This window comes from Leptopilina heterotoma, unplaced genomic scaffold (genome assembly GCF_015476425.1).
Source record: "Leptopilina heterotoma isolate Lh14 unplaced genomic scaffold, ASM1547642v1 Lhet_24, whole genome shotgun sequence".
Classification (NCBI taxonomy): Eukaryota; Metazoa; Arthropoda; class Insecta; order Hymenoptera; family Figitidae; genus Leptopilina; species Leptopilina heterotoma.
This window is the reverse complement of record NW_025110956.1, coordinates 1,644,048-1,666,697: the sequence shown is the minus strand read 5'-3', so window position 1 is coordinate 1,666,697 and position 22,650 is coordinate 1,644,048. Positions and strand designations below refer to the sequence as shown.

At 24.3% G+C, this 22,650-nt stretch overlaps 1 protein-coding gene and 1 long non-coding RNA gene across 4 annotated transcripts in view; one reads left to right on the top strand and one right to left on the bottom strand.

Moving 5' to 3' along the window:
• The window catches only part of LOC122503023 (armadillo segment polarity protein), a 38,977-nt gene extending 22,643 nt beyond the window's left edge, over window positions 1-16,334 (bottom strand). The window contains exons 1-5 of one of the 3 annotated variants that reach the window (XM_043613418.1): window positions 16,144-16,334; window positions 14,448-14,505; window positions 4,512-4,742; window positions 3,354-4,417; window positions 148-489 (exon numbers count right to left, since the gene is read on the bottom strand). In XM_043613418.1, coding sequence (XP_043469353.1) covers window positions 148-489; window positions 3,354-4,417; window positions 4,512-4,742; window positions 14,448-14,484 — 1,674 coding nt within the window. In that variant the 5' untranslated portion in view covers window positions 14,485-14,505; window positions 16,144-16,334. Of the gene's footprint in view, window positions 1-147; window positions 490-3,353; window positions 4,418-4,511; window positions 4,743-14,447; window positions 14,506-15,628; window positions 15,863-16,143 lie in introns of those variants that run through there. The other 2 variants (XM_043613416.1, XM_043613417.1) reach the window with 2 other exon arrangements.
• A 4,435-nt stretch (window positions 16,335-20,769) lies between these two features.
• Window positions 20,770-21,334, top strand: LOC122503022. Its single transcript, XR_006301694.1, has 2 exons — window positions 20,770-21,088; window positions 21,247-21,334. It is a non-coding gene; the product is annotated as an uncharacterized LOC122503022 (long non-coding RNA).
• Window positions 21,335-22,650: the final 1,316 nt, after the last annotated feature.

Genomic DNA, 22,650 nt, shown 5'->3' with positions numbered 1-22,650 from the left:
CAATGTCAACTATAAATGAAAACTTAAAATAAAATCGTTTTTATACTTGAAAAAATTTAAAACCGTATAATACGTATATTTTCACTTTAGTTTATAGTTCTAGTACGAAAAATGAGTAAATGAGTTTATGAATTGATAAAAATTTACCCTTTGAGTATCCTGATACGCTCGCATGAGAAGTCTGATGAGATGATGAATAGCTCCGTGTTCGCGAAGTGGAGCATGATTTGCAGAACATAGAGCCAAATTCCGAATGAGACCAATAACCGCCTTCACTAATGGCCATCGAGAAGGAGGCTGAAGAAGTTTTACAATAACTTGGATACCGTAATTTATGCGCACTGCATTTTGTGCCATTTCTGCCTCTTGATGACGAGAAGTCAAATGACGGAGAGCACAAACAGCTGGCTCCGTAATTTCTTCTCTGTCTCCTGCATTCACAATTGTGCGTACAAGAGCATCAACTCCTCCAACTTGACAAACCGTTTCCTGCAAAAATAATTGTATTTAAAAATAATTCAACTACATTGTAATTACTGCGAAATTTATTTTTCCAACTTTAACAATCTTCAAATTCATTTTATATTAAAATTTGTATCTTTAAGTAAGGAATTCCTTTAAATATGTAAAAAATTAATGCTTCACAGATTTCGCACTCGATAATTAATTTTAAGGAAGTAGCAAAAAGTAGCTTTTAAATTAAAAAAAAGTAGTAAAAAAGTAGCTATTAAAAAATTAAACTTGACAACCAAAAAAAATTCGTTATAGACACTTTACAAAGCTGACAAAAATTCCATTCCATATTTTTTAATTTCTTGACTTTTTCCTAATTTTCATCAAAAATATTAACTTCTTTCTTATCCTGCTAATAAATTCAATTCCTGCAACGAGTTTTATTTTTCGTGAAAGAATTTAAATATTTATAAAAATAATTTAATTCTTGCGAAGAATTTTATAAAAATTTTAAATAATTTATTTCTTTCGACTAATTTTATGCAAATTATAATTTAAATAATTGAATTCCTGAGAAATTTTTATTATACATGAAAATAATTGAATTCTTACGAAGATTATTACAAAATTTTTTTTAAATAATTCAATTTTGTTTGGAAATATTATGAAAATAGTAGATATTGAAAATCATTGAATTAGGAAAAGTTTTTAAAAATAATTGAATTTTACAAAGAATTCTATTAAAATTTTTGAGAATATTGGAATGTCTGTGAAATTTTAATTATTTTATTGAAAATAATTTAATTCCTGTGAAAAGTCCTAAAATTTTTGTAAACAATTGAATTCTTCCAGAGAATTTAAAAAAAACATTGTTTTAAATAATTGATTTTTTCGAAGAATCGAAATTAAATTTTTAAGAATAATTAAATTTTTTGTGCAATTTCTGTAACATTGGATTAAAAATAATTGAAATCCTGCGATGAATTTTATTATTTATGAAAATAATTGAATTCTGTTTGGAAATTTTATGAAAATAGTAGATATTTAAACTCATTGAATGGCGAAAACTTTTTGAAAATAATTAAATTTTACAAAGAATTCTATTAAAATTTTTGAGAATAATTGAATTCTAGCGAACGATTTTAATAGAATTTTTTTAAATAATTGAATTTCCAAAAAAAAATTTATTACTTTTAAAAATAATTGCATTCTTGTGATGAATTAATTTTTTAAATTGATATAAAATTATAATTATTAATTGTTATTTTTGTAAATAATTGAATTCCTGGGAAGAATTTTATAAAAACATATTTTTAAATAATTGATTAAAATAATTGAAATCCTACAATGAATTTTATTATTTATGAAAATAATTGAATAGTTGCAAAGAATTTTATAAAAAATTTCAAAAATAATTGAATAATTAAATTTTTAACTAAACTACATCTCTAAATTAATTATTTTCAATAATTTTCCGAAAGCTCTTCTAAGATTCAATTATTTAAATATAAAAACTCAATTTTTTTATAATAATTGTAACTTTCCACCTTTTTTTCTTAAGTTAAAATCTTTTAAAAATAATTGAATTTTTGAAAAATATAAATAAAAATATTCAAATTATTGAAGAATTTTAATTATAAATAAGACCATGATTTGTCCGAAATTTCAATAAGTCTAAAAAAGAAAATTTTCATAAATTTTTATTTACTTTGTTCGAAGATAATTGAATTTTAAAAAATTATGATCAAAAAATTTTAAGCTACTTTTCATTAATTTTTATTTTCAAATATTTTCCATTAACAATTTTGATAAATGATTCAATTATTTTCAAAATATGCTGTTAAAATTCTACAAAAGTTGATTTTAAAAATTTATAACAAAATACTTAAAAAAAGCTGAATTATTTTCAATTAAATTTTACGAAATTTCAATTATTCAAAAAGATTTCTATTATAGATATAATTTGAAAATTTAATTATCTTAAAAAAGTGATTCAAATATAATTTTTGAAAGATACGTTTGTAGTTATTTTTCGCACTATAAAAATCGAAATAATTTTCATTTTAGACTAAAAAATGGCTTAATGACTAAAAAATTTGTTGCAATATTTAGAAAAAAAGTCGAAAGTCTCAATTTTTGAAAATAAATCGAAGAAAGTTTCAATTTTCTTAATTTCCCTGGCAAAAAAAATATTTTCTTGTCATTTCCCTGACTTTACGGACAAAAACTTTGTTTTCCTGACTTGACTGACGTGTGGCCGTCATGTAAAAACATTTTTCAATTTTAAATCAAATTTTTTTTTAAATTTTTGAAAAACGGGCAAAATTTGAGAAATTTGTTTAAGTTCGATACCATTTCCAGGTTTTCTATAATATTTTTTGAATTCCATACTATTTCCAGGTTTTCCATACCCTGAATTTTTATAAACTAATCGGCAACGACTTTAGTCGAAATATAACGGAATTGATCTCAAATATATAGTAATAATCGTTTATTTTCTTCCGTTGTTGTAATTTGTTAAAGTTTTTAAATCGATTATCGGAAGAGTAGTAAATGAAACACTTGTATCACTTGTGCAACGTTTCGGTGTCTTGGTTTGACACCATCATCAGGCCACTAGTCATTTTTTAAAAAAGTTTAAAAAATTGTTGAAACAAATAATTCGTTACATTTGTAACACGTCTTAAAATTCGTCAATATAAATAAGATATCGTTAAGACTGAACACTGCCATTTCTTGCGAGTGACAAAACAAGACTCAAAATATATATATAACAGATCTCAAATATATATTTTGTTTGAAGAATACTTTACTCCCTGTTATCTGATAACGGAAATCGACACTTTTGTGTCTTTGAAATAAAAAGCAAAAAGCAATGCCGCCTGCAACAAGTGATTTACCTTGTTGCGATGATTGTTGCAAGTGAGATTGGAGAGGATGCCAGCGGCACATGTGACGACATTAACATCGCTAGATCCAAGTACTTGTACCAGTCCTTGAAGCAAAACTCCCAAACCATCAACTTTAGTTCCAGCGTCTGATAAATTTCTGAGAGTCCAAAGGCAGTTTTGCACTAGCCTCTGACTCGGATTACCAAGATGCATAGCCAATGCTTGCATTCCTCCGGCCTCAACAATCGCTGGCTTATTGCTCGAGCAAACTGAAAGAACTTTAAGAACTCTTGATGTTGTCCACAGGAGCTTCTCATAATCATACGAACGCATAATTCTGACCAATTCGATCGGTCCCTGCGAAGCGAGAATAATGAGTTTGCTCTCCTGATTTCCATAAGCAAGAATCTGCAGGCAATCGGTGACAATTGCCAAGAATTTAACGTTGTTTCGCTGCAGAAGAGCGACCATTTTTTGCAGGCCCCCAGCGAGCCGAACAGCCATTTTTGATCCCTCTTGATGAAGGAGAAGATTGTGAAGAGTTGTGATGGCGTAGAATAGAACTGACTCCATGGGAGAGCTGAGTAGCTTGACGAGCGCTGGAATACCGCCACTTTTGAAAATTGCCAATAAACCTTGTCTGTGATGTGACAAATTGTGCAGAGTGCCAACTGCAGCCTTGGTCGACTCGAGATCGTCGCTGTTGGAAATGGCGCGAATTAAAGCGGCCACCATTTGAGAGCTGTTCATTATGGCGTGACGTGAAGCCTCCTTCTTTGAGAGTTGATGGACCATCATTGCCGCTTGAGAGACAACGACTTGATCTTCATCGTTCAACAGTTTGATCAATTCGGGAATAGCGCGAGTTGCAAGTTCCGCGTCATCTTGATAGTTGATGAGATTAACCACAGCGTGTTTCAACATTTGACTTGGCTCCGCCAATCGTTGAACTGCAGTCGGCTGAGCTGGATCAAATTGTGTCGATGGAATTTCGATTCCCTCCTCAAGCGTTTCGGGAAACATGGCAGCTCGTACTCGCTGAGAGCGAGTATGACTCAGTTGAGAGTTCATTTCTACAATAAAATAGCAATATTTTGTTATTGTAAACCTTGTCAACTGGTAATTATCAAAAATTAAATTCAAGCATAGAAAATGAAACATATTTACCATCTACTTGATCTTGAGTGAATCCTTGTGCGAAGCCTTGATCAAGATCGAACATCAGCTGATCTCCTTCCATTTCTTCATCTTCCTTTCCAGAAAGGGAAGGCGCCTGAGTGGCGGCTCCCGAATGAATACCGGAATCACCCATGTATGAATTCTGCTGCCACATAAGTGTTTGTTCCTTAGCAGATCCCATGGGAAGGTCCCCAGGACCCTGATAACTTCCATGCGACACTGAAATAAATGTTCATGTAACAATTTTTTGTCTATTATTTATTCTTTTTTAGGTTTCCACACGCTTTTGCTCTTTTCAAATTCCGACTTTTCTAGGTTAAAAAACGAAATTTTTCCAGGTTTTCAAAACGAAAATTATTCGAAAACATCAACAACTTCATTTTTAAATAAATAATCATTATTTTTTTTATAAAAATTCTTTTTACAGAAAAATATGAAAGTTTATGGATAATGAGTAAAATATATGAATTTTAATAATTTCTAAAAAATTATAATTGTAACCCTACGTGAATTCAATTATTTTCTACAATTTTTAACTAAACTCCATTTCTAAGTCAATTATTTTAAATAATATTTTCGAAAATTCTTCTAGAATTCAATTATTTAAATACAAAAACTCAATTTTTTATAATAATTGAAACTGTCCGTGTTTTTTTCTTAAATTATTAAGGTAAAATATTTTCAAAAAATTATTATAAAAAATTCTTATAATTAATTTTTAAAAAAATATTTTTCAATAATTTTTGAAGGATAATAGTTTTTTAATTATATTTTTGAAAAAATAAATGACAAATTTTCAAAAAAAAATAAAATTTGGTAAAATCTTTTAAAAATAATTGAATTTTTAAAAAATATAGATAAAAATAATCAAATTATTAAAGAATTTTAATTATTAAAATTTATAATTTTTTTATAACTCTAAAAAAATCGTGATAAAACAATTCTAAGATACAATTTTTAAAAATATTTTAATGTAATTTAGAAAAAATAATTAATTTTTTGATGAAATTTTAATTAAAAATTTTTAACATAATTTTTTTCTCCAAAATGTTAAAAATAATTTCTAAAATATTATTTTTTGTGTGTATTTGAATTTTCGAAAATATGTAATTGAAAATATTGAATTTTAAAAAATTAGAAGCTAATTTTCATTAATTTTCAATTTTAAGTTTTAAATTTAAAGATTTTTCATTAACATTTTTGATAATTAAATTATTTTCAAAATTTGCAATTAAAATTCTTCAAAAGTTGAATTTTAAAAATTGTAATAAAATACTTGAAAAAATTAATTATTTTTATTTTTTATTTTATTTGGTAAATAAACGGGTGAAAAGTATTTTTAATTAAATTTTAGAAAATTTCAATTATTCAAAAAGATTTTTATTGTAAATGAAAAAAGTCTAAATTTCCTTAAATTCCTTGACAAAAAATTTTTTTTTCCTATAATTTCCCTGACTTTACTAACAAAAATTTTGTTTTCCTGACATTTCTCTGATTTTACTGACATGTGGCGACCCTGAAAATTCTTCTTTAAGTCAATTTTTGAAAAAGTTTTTTCTGAATTTACAAATTCTTTTGTTTACAATTTAATATTACGAAATTTCGATTATTCTGACATTCTTCAATTAAATATATTATTAGAAATTAAAAACTACAAATAATTTTAAAAAATTCCATTAAACTTTTTCAGAAAAAATAATTCTACAGAATTCTTAATTAAAAGTATGAAAAGTTCAAATTTTCAAAGATTTTAATTTGAAATTCATTTTTAAATCAATATTTTTTAGATAATAAAATTTTAATAAAATTTTTAAGAATAATTTTATTTTTCGAGAAATTTGATGAAAATTGTATTAAAAATAATTGGAAATTCTGCCAAGAATTTTATTAAAATTTTTGAAAATAATTTAATTTCGGAGAAAAATTTTATTATTTATAAAGATAATTGAAATTTTGACAAGAATTTTTGTAAATTTTTTAACATAATTGGATTTCTGCGAAGAATTTTATTAAAATTATTTTGAAAAAAATTGAATCTTCTAAACTTCAATTATTTTCCAAACTTTTAGAATTTTTCAAAAATTCGATTACATTTTAAAATAATTTTTAAAAGTAAGAAACTTATTTTTTTAAAACAAAATTTATTTCAACTAAATTTGACAATTAAAATTCTGTGAAAAATTTTATTATTCATAAAAATAATTGAATTCTAGAAAAGGAATTTTAATATTTATAAAAATAATTGAATTCCTGCAACGAATTTTATTATTTTTGAAAATAATTGAATTCTTGTAATGAATTATACTAAATTTTCTTAAATAATCTAATTCTTGGGAAAAATTTTAAAATTTGTAAAAATAATTATAAATTCTTTTTTTCGAATAATTTAATTAAAATTGGATTAAAAATAATTGATTTTTTGCGATGAATTTTATTATTTATGAAAATAATAATTTACCTATTATAAGCAAATTTTTTCAAAGTTTTAGAATATAATTAATTCTTTCCTAAGAATTTTATTAAAATATTTAAATAAATGATTTTACACAATTAGATTACTTTGAAAATTTTATTATATTCATGATATTATTTGAATATTCGCCTTGAATTTTATTAAATTTTAATTTTTGAAAATAAGTAAATTAGTTTGAAAAATATTGTCGAAATTTTCGAAAGTAATTAAAAGATTTTAAAGAATTGAATTAAAATTGAGCTCCCGCGTCCAATAACTCGATCTGCGCTTGAACTGAAAAATTCAAGCCAGTCAAGCCGGCAGAAAATGGAAAAAAATAAAAGTCGGAATTTTTAATTTTAAAACATACTACCGTATAGAGCATAAAAATGCCCAACTTTTTTGTCTTTGAAATTTTTCTGTAGAACTTTTATTTTTAATAATAATGGACAAAAACTGAATTTTTTTTATTCTTCAATTTCATTGAATTTCAAAACATAAATCGACTTTTCTCAAACAAATCTTAATGAAATTAATTAAAAATTGATATACTTACTTATCAGGGTCTACCGAAGACGATGAAGTGATTGAAACATTAAAAAAAGTTTATTGAAAAATTATTTGTTAATATAAATACAGACCTGTCAATAAATACGTTTTCTCAACTTTGATGAGAAAAAGTGTGCGGTGAACTTTCGAGTTGACACAACTTCCAGTGAGACATTTGTTTATTAACATGTGAAGAAGTTTTTTGGAAATTTTTATTTAAATCGGATGAAAAATAAAGAAAATACATAATGTTTAAAAAAATATGCGTCGTGCGGTGTTTTGACATTTCGACGCAAGAGGAGAAAACTATTGGAAACTATTGCTATTTTCTGTTGATTTATTTAAAAATAAGTTTATTCATGTATTATATTTAAAATAAAAACAATTCTATACATTTATAATATGATAGGCAGTAAAAGATTTATTTAGATTTACAACGACAGGAAGAAAAATAGGTAAAAGTTAAACAAATGCGCGATGCATAAAATTACCACCAGAGGGCAGCACCTAATGGGCATATCTAATTCTCATATTTTACTTCCTAACGTCGTGTATTATATTGGATTTTCAATTTCTTGTGTACAAATGAAAAAGCAAATTTTCAGGATAACTGGTTTTTTTCTATTTTGCAATAACTGTCCAAATTAGGAGAAAAATCCTTTTGAAATTACGTTTACGTTCAAGCAGCCATTTTTAAAAGGCGACCACTGTTAGTTTCCAATAGTTTTCTCCTCTTGCGTCGAAATGTCAAAACACCGCACGACGCATATTTTTTTAAACATTATGTATTTTCTTTATTTTTCATCCGATTTAAATAAAAATTTCCAAAAAACTTCTTCACATGTTAATAAACAAATGTCTCACTGGAAGTTGTGTCAACTCGAAAGTTCACCGCACACTTTTTCTCAACAAAGTTGAGAAAACGTATTTATTGACAGATCTGTATTTATATTAACAAATAATTTTTCAATAAACTTTTTTTAATGTTTCAATCACTTCATCGTCTTCGGTAGACCCTGATAAGTAAGTATATCAATTTTTAATTAATTTCATTAAGATTTGTTTGAGAAAAGTCGATTTATGTTTTGAAATTCAATGAAATTGAAGAATAAAAAAAATTCAGTTTTTGTCCATTATTATTAAAAATAAAAGTTCTACAGAAAAATTTCAAAGACAAAAAAGTTGGGCATTTTTATGCTCTATACGGTAGTATGTTTTAAAATTAAAAATTCCGACTTTTATTTTTTTCCATTTTCTGCCGGCTTGACTGGCTTGAATTTTTCAGTTCAAGCGCAGATCGAGTTATTGGACGCGGGAGCTCAATTGTATTCAAAATAATTGAATTCCTCTAAAGAATTTTATTATTTTTGAAAATAATTGAATTCTTTCGAAGAATTTTATTAAACTTATATTAAAAATAATTGAATTTATCTAAAGAATTGTATTATGTATGAAAACAATTGAATTTCTATGAAGAATTTATTAAAATTTTAAAAAAAAGTATTCTTGCAAATTTTTTCGACGAATTAAATTAAAACTGCATTAAAAATAATTCAATTCGTATATTGAATTTTATTAAAATTTATTAAAAATAATTGAATTCTTTCGAGAAATTTTATTAAAATTATATTAAAAGTAATTTAATTTGCGATGAATTTTATTATTTATGAAAATAATTTAATTCCCATAAACAAATTTTTAGAAAATAATTAATTTCTTTTTAAAGAATTTTATAAAAATATTTAAATAATTGATTAAAAAATCAAATTTGACATAAATATAATGAAAAGCAAAGAATATTGATAAGTAATAACATAATAACAATAATAATATTAATTAAGCATCCAAGAAATTCTTTATAAAGATTTACTTTCTTTCTGAATGTTTCAAAGCAAATTATATTTTTAACAAGAGAATCATAAAAGGTTAGAAAATAAAATGTAATCAATGAATTCTCAGGAGATTAAATTAAAATGATTAGAAAAAAAATCTTAAAATTATAATGTTTTTAAAAAATTATGACTTCTGAAAATTTTAAGAACTAATGAAATTCAGGTCGTGTAAAATTAAAAAAAGGTCAATCGATAAGTCTTAAAGCGTCTATAGAAAAAACTTTTGCCTCTGATTTTCAAGTTATCTATGATTTTTGCTAGATATATAAAAATAAATATTTTACCCTCTAAAATATTTATCAAATTTTTTTTTTATTTTGGAACACAGAGAAAAATATAAAGTAACTTTTACTACTTTTATAGTAAAAAATTTCTGGTAATTTTGACTACTTTTGCACTGAGAGAAATTCCTGGTTCATACAACCAAATTTTCGTGGTGAAAAACGTCTTTGACTACGATTCAAGTTGTTCGAACATGACTGAACATAGTTGTCTTGACGATAAAACATGGTTAATATAAATTTAATTCCTGGTTATAGTAACCAGGATCGTGGTTGACACTGAAATTGTGGATGGGAATGTAAAGCTATATAATAGACAACGATGTATGTTATCTATGATTAAGAGGTTAAAATTATATATTTTTTCATCTTCTTATTTTAGAATTTATTTTCACAATACTTATAAATAATGTAGTCCATCCTTTGTTTTCATAAAAATAATTTTAAAAATCGTCAAAAACATATAGGTTATATGAAATCATTAATTGCATTTATCTAATTAATTGTCAACAATACTGTCACTGAAATAAGTAAAAAGATTTACATCAACAGCATCATATTCACTTTTACTTTATACACTTTTGTTAATAAGAAGAAAGATGGAAAACCATAAAATACTTTAAAATAAAAACTTGATGAGTGCATTCTTCGTTGTGTTCATTTGTGTTAAAAGTCAAACTATAGCAGAAAGTATAAAGACGTACTGCGCTTGCTCCCGACTACTGAAATCTAACAAATTGACTGGTTACTACTACCAGGTTTCATTTTCCTACAACTTTTCACTAAAGTTTTGCTATAACATGTGTTCGTAGTTGAAGACAAATTTCACCACAGATCATGGTTGTCACAACTAGGATTGTTTTTTTTGGCAATTTTAGTTAACATAACTAAATTTCTGGTTACTGTAACCAGAAAACATGTTGCAAAGACAATTTTAAGTTGGTCCAGTAACTGCATTTCATTAACCACTTTTTTCTGGTTGTATTAACTTGGGTCCATTTCTCTCAGTGTGGAGTAAATTTTGCTACGTTCGAAGTAAATTTTATTAATTTTTACAAATATGTACTTCGAACGTAGCAAAATTTACTCCAAAAGTATAGTCAAAATTACCAGAAATACTTTACCGGAAATATTTTACTATAAAAGTAGTAAAAGTTACTTTATATTTTTCTCCGTTAAGTGATGAAATGTTGAAGTTTAAGGTAATTTTATTTTATTTTCATTATTACTCCGAAACGAATGAAAATGATTAAATGCATTTTTTTAAAATTAAGACTTGAAGTCTGTAGTTTAAAGATAAAAGAAAACAATTGCGAAAAAAGGCAAATGTATAATTGCTATTAACAGAATAAGTGTATTAATTTTGAAGTTTAAAGTATTGAAAATAATTTTTGCTGTTTTCTCATTCCTCTATTTGCAATTCAAGCTCATTATCATTCTAGGAAATGATAAATAGAATTCTTTTTTATTTTCCCCTCTTTTCTCCCTTTTTTACAGTCGTATTTTTAAATTGAAAGAAATCTATGTTAACTCTCCTGCTTTTTCAGTCATCAAACAGTTCTTTTTCCTGTGTTCACATTTCTGTATTTACTAAAAGTTGTATATAAATCATTGAAAATGTGAGGTTCAGCATATATGTATGTACTTTGCGACTTGTGTCTGTTCAGTATATATTCTCTGCATTGCTTTTCATTATCTTTGATCTGTCTTTACAAATTTCAGGTGCATAAAACTTTTCTCCTAAATTCTCATAAAATTTTCTAGAAAAAAAATTTCTATCTAAATGAGTTTTTCAACTGAATTTTCCTTTAAAGATATATTTGTTTAAGAGAACTTTTATTTAAAACTTCTAAATTTCTTTTGCCAAAATTTAATAACTTTCACCTAATAACTGAAGATATAAAGTATTGGACTTTAAGCAGATTCTCCAAAAACTTTCTTTTTTTGTAATTTAAAAAAAATATTTTTAAATTGACTTTGGTGTAGATAACAGAAACCGTGAGTCTTTTCATTCCAATATGGCTGTACATCTAACAGGGTTCCTACAGAAATCCGAATTTAAAATTCCATACCTTTTCCATGATTTCCAGGTCAAATTTTTAGGAAATTCCAGTGGAATTTTAAATTTAATTTCCACGTCGTGTAGTATATATATATTATATTTTAAAATTTCTAATTGAATTTATATTGAAGAGAAAAAATGGAAAACAGGAAAAATTTAGAAACTTTTAAAAATTCCAGGCCTTTTCCATGATTTCCAGAAGCCTTTTAAAAATTCCATACCATTTCCATGATTTCCATGATTTCCAGATTCTGTAGGAACCCTGTCTAACCTACAAAATAATTGTTCACATTTAACCTAGTTTAATCATATATGGGGATCAGATAAAAAAATGTAAATATTTAAAAAATATTTTTAATTGTAAATTAAAATAAACAAAACATGGGGAATGGGAAAAATAAGTTAAAAAAGGAAAATTCAATAATAAACTGAATTAATTTAACTAAACCACGGTGGCCGCAAGATTGACTTTATTAATTTCCCTGACATTAAAACGAATTTTCCTGACAAAAATTTGTTTATTCAAAGCAAAAAAAATGTTTGTTTGAAAGTGAAAAATCATGTTTCTTGTATGAACTACTGGTAAAAATTATTATAAAATTTATAACATTAGAATAATAGAAAGTATTTAAAAATTTAAATTTTGCTACCTGGTGCTCATTAGCTAAAGGCTTCTTCGAAATTAAAACAGTTATCTGTTTTAATTCTTTAATTTCCCTGCCAAAAAAATTTTTTTCTGACATTTTCCTAACTTTACTGATATAAAATTTTGTCCCTGACCTTTCCCCTGACTCTAAAAAATATTCTGATTCACTCTAAAAATTATTAGATACTCAAAGAAATATTGAAAATATAAATTCAAATCTTCACAGATTTTAATTTGAATCCTTATCAAAAATCAATTATTTCTAAAAATGGAATTTTTATGAAGAATTTTATCAAAATTTTTAAAAATAATTGACTCCTTTCGTCAAATTAAAAAAAAAATTTAAGAATAAATGCATATTTCTATCATTTTGTTTAAAATTGTATAAAAAATAATTGAAATCCTGTGAAGAATTTTATCATTTATGAAATTAATTGAATTCTTGTAACGATTTTTATTAAATTTTTCTAAATAATTTTATATTTTTTAAATAATTGAAAATTTTTAATTGAAATTCTGTGAAGAATTTTATTATTTATGAAAATAATTGAATTCTTGAGAACGATTTTATTAGAATTTTGAAAATAATTGAATTTCTATGAAGAATTTTAATTTGGGAAAATAATTGAATTCCGGAGAAAAATATTATTTATAAAAATAATTAATTTCTTGAGAAGAATTTTATTTAAATTTTTTCAAATAATTGAATTTTTCAGATTTTTTAAAAACTTTTTGAAAATAATTAAATTTTATTAAGAAAATTGAAAATAATTGAAATCGGAAGAATTTTGTTAAATTTTTTGTTTAATAATTCAATTCCGGTGAAAAAATTTATTTTTAAAAAAAATTCTATTCTTTGGGAAGAATTTTATTAAAATTTCGTAAATAAGTAATTGAATTGCTTCGAAGAATTTTATTTTTTACGAAAATAATTGAATAGACTATAGGAATACAATTGTATTCCTAGGAAGCATGTTATATTTTACGAAAATAATAATTGTATTCTGTGATCAATTTTATTATAATTTTTTCAAATTCATAAAACATTTTATCAAAATTTTTTTGAATACTTGAATTTTTGAGAAAAATTTTATTATTTATGTAAATAATTGATTTTTTAAGACGAATGTTATTCAAATTTTTTGAAATAATTGAATTCCCATAAAAAATGTATTATTTGTGAAAATAATTGAATTCTTAAGAAGAATTGTATTGTACAGGAAAATTTTATTAAAATTGCAATTTTATTCCCTAAATCTTGTAAAGAATTTTGTCAAAATTTTTTTAAATAATAGAATTTTTAAAAGAAATTTATTTAAATTTTTCGAAATAATTGAATTTCTCAGAACTAATTTTTTCAATTCTCTGAATATATTCGAATTCCTTCGAGAAACTTTCATTGAAAAATTAAAAATAAAAATAATTGAATTGGTACCAAGAAATTTATAATAAATTGGTAACTCATTGAATTCCTGTGAAATTTTTATTAAAATTTTGTTTAAATATTTTAATTCTTTTGGAAAATTTTATTAAAATAGTAGATATTAAACATAATTGAAATGAGGAGAATTTTTGAAAATATTTGAAATTTTGCCAAGAAGTTTTTTAAATTTTTTTAAATTAATTGAATTTTGGAGAAGAATTTTATTAATTTATAAATATAATAGAAATTTTAACGAGAATTTAAACAAATTTTTGAAAATAATTGAATCTATGCGAAGTTTTTTAAATTTCAAATTGAAATCTTTGATGACATTGGAGTAACTTTTTTTTCGATTCTTTGTCGAATGCTTCCTGATAAAGATTTGAATGCAACAATGTTACTTCAAATTTGAAAAGTTCAACCCCCCACTACTATTTACATTTCTTTCTTAAACTTAATTTTTTAGGAATTTTTTTACACTTATATAGGGCAACAATTTATACTGGAGTTTCGAGTCAATAAATTTTAATTTTTGCTCGTTTTCTCCAGAGAATGACCCTTATTGTATAAAGGATCAAGTGTTACATAAAATCGTAAATTCTTTTTTGAATATACTCACTGGGTCGGGATTGATTTGATGCCATTTGGTAACTCATGGTTCCGACGGATTTCCCCACCTGTAGATAAACAATACATCAATAAAAGTATTTAAATTTGGATAGAGGAAATATCCTGCTGAGGACATTAGTACCTAAGATTTAAGCACTAAATCTCTTTGTCCCTTTAAAAGCAGGATAATAATTAACTTTCTAAATTATGAGCCATTAATAATGATATTTATAATTGTTTACCCTTAAATATTTACTATTTCAAATATATCATAATATTAATATACCTAAAACTGAAAAACATTTTTCTTCTATTATTTAAAAATCATATTTTGAGATTAATTTTTAGTAATTCTTGTTTCTATGCAACACATGATAATGAAACTTATTTTATTTTTTTAAATTCAAATTCTTTTAAAATAGTTTGACAAGTATAAAAAATAATTTATATATATATTTAACATTTATTTATAATTACAATATTTTAATTTTCTTTTTTTTCGGTAAATACTTTATTTTTTAATTTTTATTGTTTCAATTAACAAATTGTAAAAACTTTTTTAAAAACATTTTTTATTAATAAATTTAATAGTTTCTGAAGAGGATTTCTATTATTTTAATTTCCTTGACTCAGATTGATCGTTAAATTACACTATTTATTAATAATTTATAAAGTTCTAAAATATTTAATTTTCCTTTTTATTGCATTCACTAATTTTTGAAAAAATATTTTCAAAAAACGTCCAACATTTTTGGAGTTTTGTAATTTTGAATTAATTTAGAATATAATCTTTATTTTAAAAAAATAAATTCAAACTAAGAGAAAAAGCATTTTAAAAGTAATAGTAAATTAACAAAGCAAACTTTTGTTTAAAAAAAGTATCACACAATTATTTCACTTCTTATAAATGTAAAAGTTTATTGTAAATTCTGAGTCATCGTGTCACTACAGTGAGTGTAAAATTTTCACTTCTTTTTGTTTTAACCAAAATATTTTAAAATGTCATATTTTTTATTTCAATAAAATAAAAGTTTTATTTTAATAAAAAGACAACTAAAATTAAAAATTTTACAAAAAGAATAATTTATCTAGTTGAATAATAATAAAAATTAAAATAGAAATGTAGGTATTAATAGAGCGATAATTTTCTAAGAAAATAAACGACTCATCCACACAAAACATTACACTAACAAATCGGTGATGTAGCTGTGGAGGAGAAATCTTGAGAACGGAAGAAAATTTCTTTCCACTTTTTATACTCTGAGGTGTTTATAAACAATCACTCGAAAACTTGTTTAAAAAACACAAACACTTGAAAGGAAATCATGAATAATTTTTTTTAATGAAAAAATAAGAAAGTGAAATTAGCAAAATATACAAGAGAATTCATTGTTCGATTTTTTAGAAATGTAAAGTTTTAAAGCGTAGGCGACGCATCAAACGACAAAGGGCCGAAGTGTGCATTGCATCGTTGTATTCTGTCAATTAGTAGTGGTAGTTGTCAGAAGTATGCGTATATTGCAGCATCAAATACAGGGGGTAAAGAAAGAGGAATGGGATTTTTCAAAGGGATGGCCAGGAGGGAGGAAGGAGGGGGGAGAGGCGATAGACGAGAGCGAGTGCTTTGACACACCCAGCGTAAACACGAATAATATTTTTCAAGCACCTTCCCCGATAAATTCCCGTCAAATATTCCGTTCACTTACCGTTTTTCAGTTAATGAAAAATAGCGGAAGTCCGGTAACCGGAACACAGAGAAATGTTATTAATTAGACACTTATATAAATTGACTTTTATCTTTTTTTTTAACACAATCAGACAGATCTCTACAGATGCTTAATTTGTCAACTAAAAATGGCGGAGACCGACGCGCTACTGCATCAGTGGTCGGCGGCTACACCCGGCTACATCGCTGCATCTCTCCAGAAACGCAGCGACACCTGCCAACGACTTGCTTATACTATTTCATCTGGAATTTCTTCTTTAAAAAAGAAGTCCATTTATTTTCTTCTATAGTTTAACTCCAATGATATAAAGTATTTTTAAAAATAATTTTATATTCAATAAAGTTATGACAAAGTGGTTCTGATTTTAACATGAATTGGAGTAAGAGAGACAGATTCTGTCTCTCTTACTCCAATGTGTCTCATGCAAGACGCATGAGATAGATAGAGATAAAAATATATTTCTGTCCTTTTCTAACCCATGCTTTGCGCGTTCGTGAAGCAATACTGTGCTTATGCCTTAAAATAACCAATAAGGAAATTACGGTAATAATTTTTTCATGAGAATATAAGAAAATTAAAGAAAATATTGAGAATTTAAGTTTATTTTATTTAAATAATGTGTACATTATTATTTTTATTAATATAAATCAAAGTTCAAATTCTCCTCAAAATTACAATTTCCTTTAGGGAGCGTTCAGACGGTTCAGACCTCCGCATGCAAAACTTATGCATGCAGGTTGCCATAGTAGCGTTCAAGAGTGAGAGAGATAGAATAATTTCCTATCTTTCTCACTCTTGAACGCTACCATGTCAACCTGCATACATAAGTTTTGCATGAGAAGATCTGACCTGACCCTTAGAAATAATTAAATTCTTCTCTGAAATTCAATTATTTTCGAAAATTTAAATAAAATTTTCGGCAAAATTTCAATTATTTTCAAAAATTTGCATTAATTTAATGTTTTTCGATATCTACTATAGTTTTATAAAATTAAAAAGAAAAATAGAATTAATTTTTAAAATTTTTTATAAAATTCTACGCAAACATTTAATTATTTTAATGAAATAGTCAACATTTACAGGAATTCAATTATTTACAAATTTTTTTTATAAATTTCTTCACAATAATTCAATTACTTTTATAAATAATAAAATTTTTACAGGAATTCAATTATATTTTCGTAAATAATAAAATTCGTTGCTAGAATTCAATTATTTTCATAAATAATTAAACTTAGCGCAGAATTTCAATATTATTTTTAATACAATTTCAACCAAATTTCTCGAAAAATCTAATTATTCTTAACATTTTTTTAAAATTCATCAAAAGAATTTAATTGTTTAAAAATTTGTTAATAAAATTCTTTATGAGAATATCCAATTTTAAGAAACATTTAGTTAATAAATTATTTATTTTTGTATTTAAATAATTGAATTCTCGTAGAATTTTCTAATAAAAATTGATTTAAAAATGAATTTTAATTATAATTTTAGATAATAATTGAATATTAAAAGCATTATAGTGTAAACTTTTAAAAATAATTGAAATTTTAAAAGGTTTCAATAATCAAAATATTTCAAAACATGCACTGAGAAAACTGACTTTACAGTAAAATAAAAAACCGCTAAATATGATAAAAGTGATTGAATCTTGGGTCAATCAATGTATTTTTAAATACCCTACAAGATACTTATAATAGTTAAGAATTAAACAAAAAAGTTTAAAAAATGTCATTTTCCACAATTTTTGGTTTTTAAAATACTAATATTTTTGAAATTTATTATCGAATTAGGTTCAAAAATAGGTCAATCCAAGCGTTTTTTAATGCTCTACAAGTTGGTAATGATAATTTTAAAGGTACTTCTACATTTTTCAACAAAATTTTCAAAAAGGTCTTCTTTTCCAAAATTTTTTATTTCTAAAAGTTTAATATCTCCGGTCTATATGGACAAAAAATGTTCAATTAGGGCTCAAAAGATGCGTCTGAAAAAACTCTACAAAATTATGGAAAAACATTTATAGGTGTTCTTACCTTTTTTCAAAGTTACAGGCAAAAAACGTTTTTTTGCAAACTTAAAAAGCCAAAAAAAAATTTAGTTATAAACTTTATTAATCTATCTCAGAGTACTCTCATTTTATGTCTGCAGGTGAGATCTACAATTTAAAAAAAATTCAACCCAAAAGCTCTTCATGATTTCGAGATATTTATGAAAATGTGATGTTTACACACACACACACACACACACACATACGGAATGACATTTTTAAAAAATGTCATTTTTGAACTCCTGAGGTCAAATAACATAAAGATATGTCAAAAAATCGTACTCGAAAAATTTTGGTATTACAATACATCCTCTATGAGGAAGTAATTATAGAAAGAATTCGTAGAAATTTATTTTGTCTCTATACAATGTTTCTAAGAACCACAATATCATTTTTGCGATGACAAATTACAGCTATGGTGGATATCACGTCAAAACTCCACCCAAAAAAAAAATGTTGTCCAATTATTCCCAAATTTTTTTTATGATATGCCCTATAGGTTAGTAATTTATCATATAAATTTTTTTGAATTTTATAAAAAATTGTCCAAGGGGGAGGGGGTAGAAGTTCTGAACTTTTGCGTGACGCGCTCCACTTTGATTATTTCTTATAATTAGAGGAAAAAATTTTTAAAAAAATTAGAATATGGGTTTTTTAGATTTTTTCATGGGCTTTCGAATGGCAAAGTCTATTTTCAAAAATTTTTTTATTTTGACATAAATTTTGAAAAAATAAAAATAAATTTTCACTTTTCGCATCTTTGGGTTCATTTTTTCTTTTTTCTTTTATTTTTAAATGAAAGCTGAGCTTTTTTCTGATGAAATACTTGTTTTCCAAAAAACCGTTTTTTTTTGTTTTCGAGAAATGAATTTTTGAATATAGCGCATCACGTCGTCGCGCCACAATTTAATTTATAAAACGTTACAATGAACTATTTTCTGCATTTTACAGGGTTGAGACTGACATTAGAACAATATAATGCCTGCATTATAGTTTTTTTTTATTTTTTTAAATTAAAAAAAATATTTATTTTTTTAAATTTTTAACAAAATTTTTTTGCAATTTTATTTTTAATTTAATGCCTGTATTTTATTTTTCTGTTCGCTTTTTTTTACTTTAGAAATGAAAATAAATAAATTGTAGGTATTAAATTAAAAATAAAAGTCTAAAAAAAATTTTTTTTAAATTTTGTTAAAAATTTTAAAAAATAAATATTTTTTTTAATTTAAAAAAATAAAAAAAAACTATAATGCAGGCATTATATTGTTCTAATGTCAGTCTCAACCCTGTAAAATGCAGAAAATAGTTAATTGTAACGTTTTATAAATTAAATTGCGGCGCGACGACGTGATGCGCTATATTCAAAAATTCATTTCTCGAAAACAAAAAAAAACGGTTTTTTGGAAAACAAGTATTTCATCAGAAAAAAGCTCAGCTTTCATTTAAAAATAAAAGGAAAAAGAAAAAATGAACCCAAAGATGCGAAAAGTGAAAATTTATTTTTATTTTTTCGAAATTTATGTCAAAATAAAAAAATTTTTGAAAATAGACTTTGCCATTCGAAAGCCCATGAAAAAATCTAAAAAACCCATATTCTAATTTTTTTTAAAATTTTTTCCTCTAATTATAAGAAATAATCAAAGTGGAGCGCGTCACGCAAAAGTTCAGAACTTCTACCCCCTCCCCCTTGGACAATTTTTTATAAAATTCAAAAAAATTTATATGATAAATTACTAACCTATAGGGCATATCATAAAAAAAATTTGGGAATAATTGGACAACATTTTTTTTTTGGGTGGAGTTTTGACGTGATATCCACCCTATATGTAAGGTGCGGAGTAAAGCGGGTTGCCTACGTAAAGGCATAACAGTATCATAAAACAGAGCAGTAACTTTTAGTTTGTTGAAAATTATAAAAATAATATTATTTGCAATAATAAAAATTATAATATAAAGAACATAAATAAAGAGATTTTTGTTTATAAAAATAGACGTAATTTAAAATATGTTAAATTAAAACGAAAAATATGAAAAACATTTTTATTAATTTTGTTATTCATTAAAATAATTTTTTAAAGAGATTAAAAATTAAAATTGCTAATTAGTACCTCTAGAGGTACAATTCATTCAATTGTAATTAATAAAAATCAGTATCAAAAAACAAGGAATTAGTCATTCAATATTTCTCAAGTAATTCAATCAATATTTTGTAATAATGAAAGTTATTATAAAAACACAAATAAAGGGATTTTTATTTATGAGAAATGTAAATAATATAAATGTGTCAAATTAAGAAAAAAAAGATTTTAATAAATTTTTGATTTATTTAAATTTTGATTATAGTGAAGGAGAATTAAACGAAAACATTCGAACAAATAGTTTTTAAAAAATTAGTTTATAAAAATATAAAATGGGATGAATTTGAAGTGCTAGATATTGAACCTACTCTTAGTAAAAGACTTTTCTCAGAAATGTTTTTTATAAAAAAAGAAGGAAGTAATAGTTTAAATAAAGTAACTGATTTAGATAATATTGATAGTTCATGCGAAATGATTTTGAATTATTTCCATTAATTAATACTGTTGATTGCTCATTTGCCTACTCTTCGTTTCTTATTTGTTTTTGTTTTGGTCTTCATTTAACGATTGATGTACAGAATAGATAGTGTTTGGAGTTCAGTTTTAATTTTGACTTCACACGCAGAGTATTAATTTAATTTGTTATAATTTATTTAAGTACTTTTTTTAAAAATTTCTGTGTTGTGTTATTATAAATGTGTGTCATCATAATGTCCATGTTTATCAGTGTTTTATTTATTTAACTGTGATGTTAATGTTTATTTATTTATTACAAAAATGGTTTTATAATCTTTTATAGGTATGTTATTCTCAACTTAATTTTTTATTTTATTTATTATCTTAATTAAGTAACTATCCATTAAATTAAATTATTTTTTTAATTTAAAATTTTGAGATTTTATTTTACTTTATTCATTCTAAATTCTTTATTATAATTTCGATTCTCATTTATTTTAGTTGTGACTCCAAACTCTATGTTTTCTCCGACGTTTGATGGGTGAATTTATTTTTAATTCCTGCTGACGAATGTTTATTTATTAATTTTTTTGGTAAGATATTATTATAATTATTTTATTCTTTATGAATGAATGTGATTAATTTATTATAGGTATATATTTTTTTTGTTTTGAAATCTATATATTTTTAAATTTTATAATTTTTTGATTGACGAATGTTAAGTATATATCCTTATGTATTATTTTATATTTTTTTGTATATTATTTGTATATTATTTTTATATTTTGTTGTATATAATTTTATATTTTTTGTACATTACTTTATATTTTTATAGAATATAGAAATTAAAATTGCTAATTACTTTCTTTTAAGGTACAATTTATTAATTTGTAATCAATATAAAATTTTTAAAATTACCAATGTGAACAAATCTAGGAAAATTACATGTTTTATATTTTTACATTATCCATCAAAAATGAGAAAGTCTTGGATTTGTGCGGTTTTGAGAAATTTCTAATTTTGATAAATCTTCACGTTTCATGACCCCCTGATTCAAAGAAAAAAGTTTTTCTGTAAAAAATTTTATCTCGACGATAACTCGAGTAAATTTTTATGAATCGACTTGCAATTTGGGCGACTTTTTTTACAAATTTCAAAAAAATATTTTTTTCTAATTTTTTTCTTAAATTTTGTAAAAACAAACAACTTTCCCCTTATAAACTTTTTTGTATAACAAAAAACAAAAAAAGTAATTATTTTTTTTCAAAAATTTACTATTAAATGCTTTTTAGAACTTTTTGTCAGCAATGTACACGGAAAAAAAAGTACGTGAATCCTTCCTTGAAAGTGCTTGAATTTTGGATAGGACACAAAATACAAGGCTGTTCCATATGAGGCATTCCAGGCCAAATCGAAATATCGTTTAATTTCACATTTTTGATTTGGCTCAAACATTTTTTATCTTTTAGTACTAGTTGAAAAAGAGCTTCATGATTTTTTTCAAATTTTTTTACCCAGCCGTTTACAAGATACGAATTTTTCAAAATTTTACGTTTTGAAAAAAAATTTTTTTTTGAATGATCATAACTTCTACAAATGTGGATCAATTTTAAACTTTCTTATATGAAAATTGTTTGTTTTTTCATGAACTTTTCAAAAATTTTATAAAAAAAATTCTTCAGAAATTTTTTACTGCATTTTTAAAAATTTTAAGATTAAAATTTAATTTTTAAATCTGTTTATATCCTTCGATTTTTTTAAAAAGAATTCTAAAAAAACTACTTCCCTTTACGCAAGTTTTAAGTCCTGTCCCGTCGTGGGGAAATGATTTTTACTATTTTTTCAGAATTTTTTAAATTATCGAAATTCAGTAATTTACTCATTCAGCCGCTGTATTGTGCAACA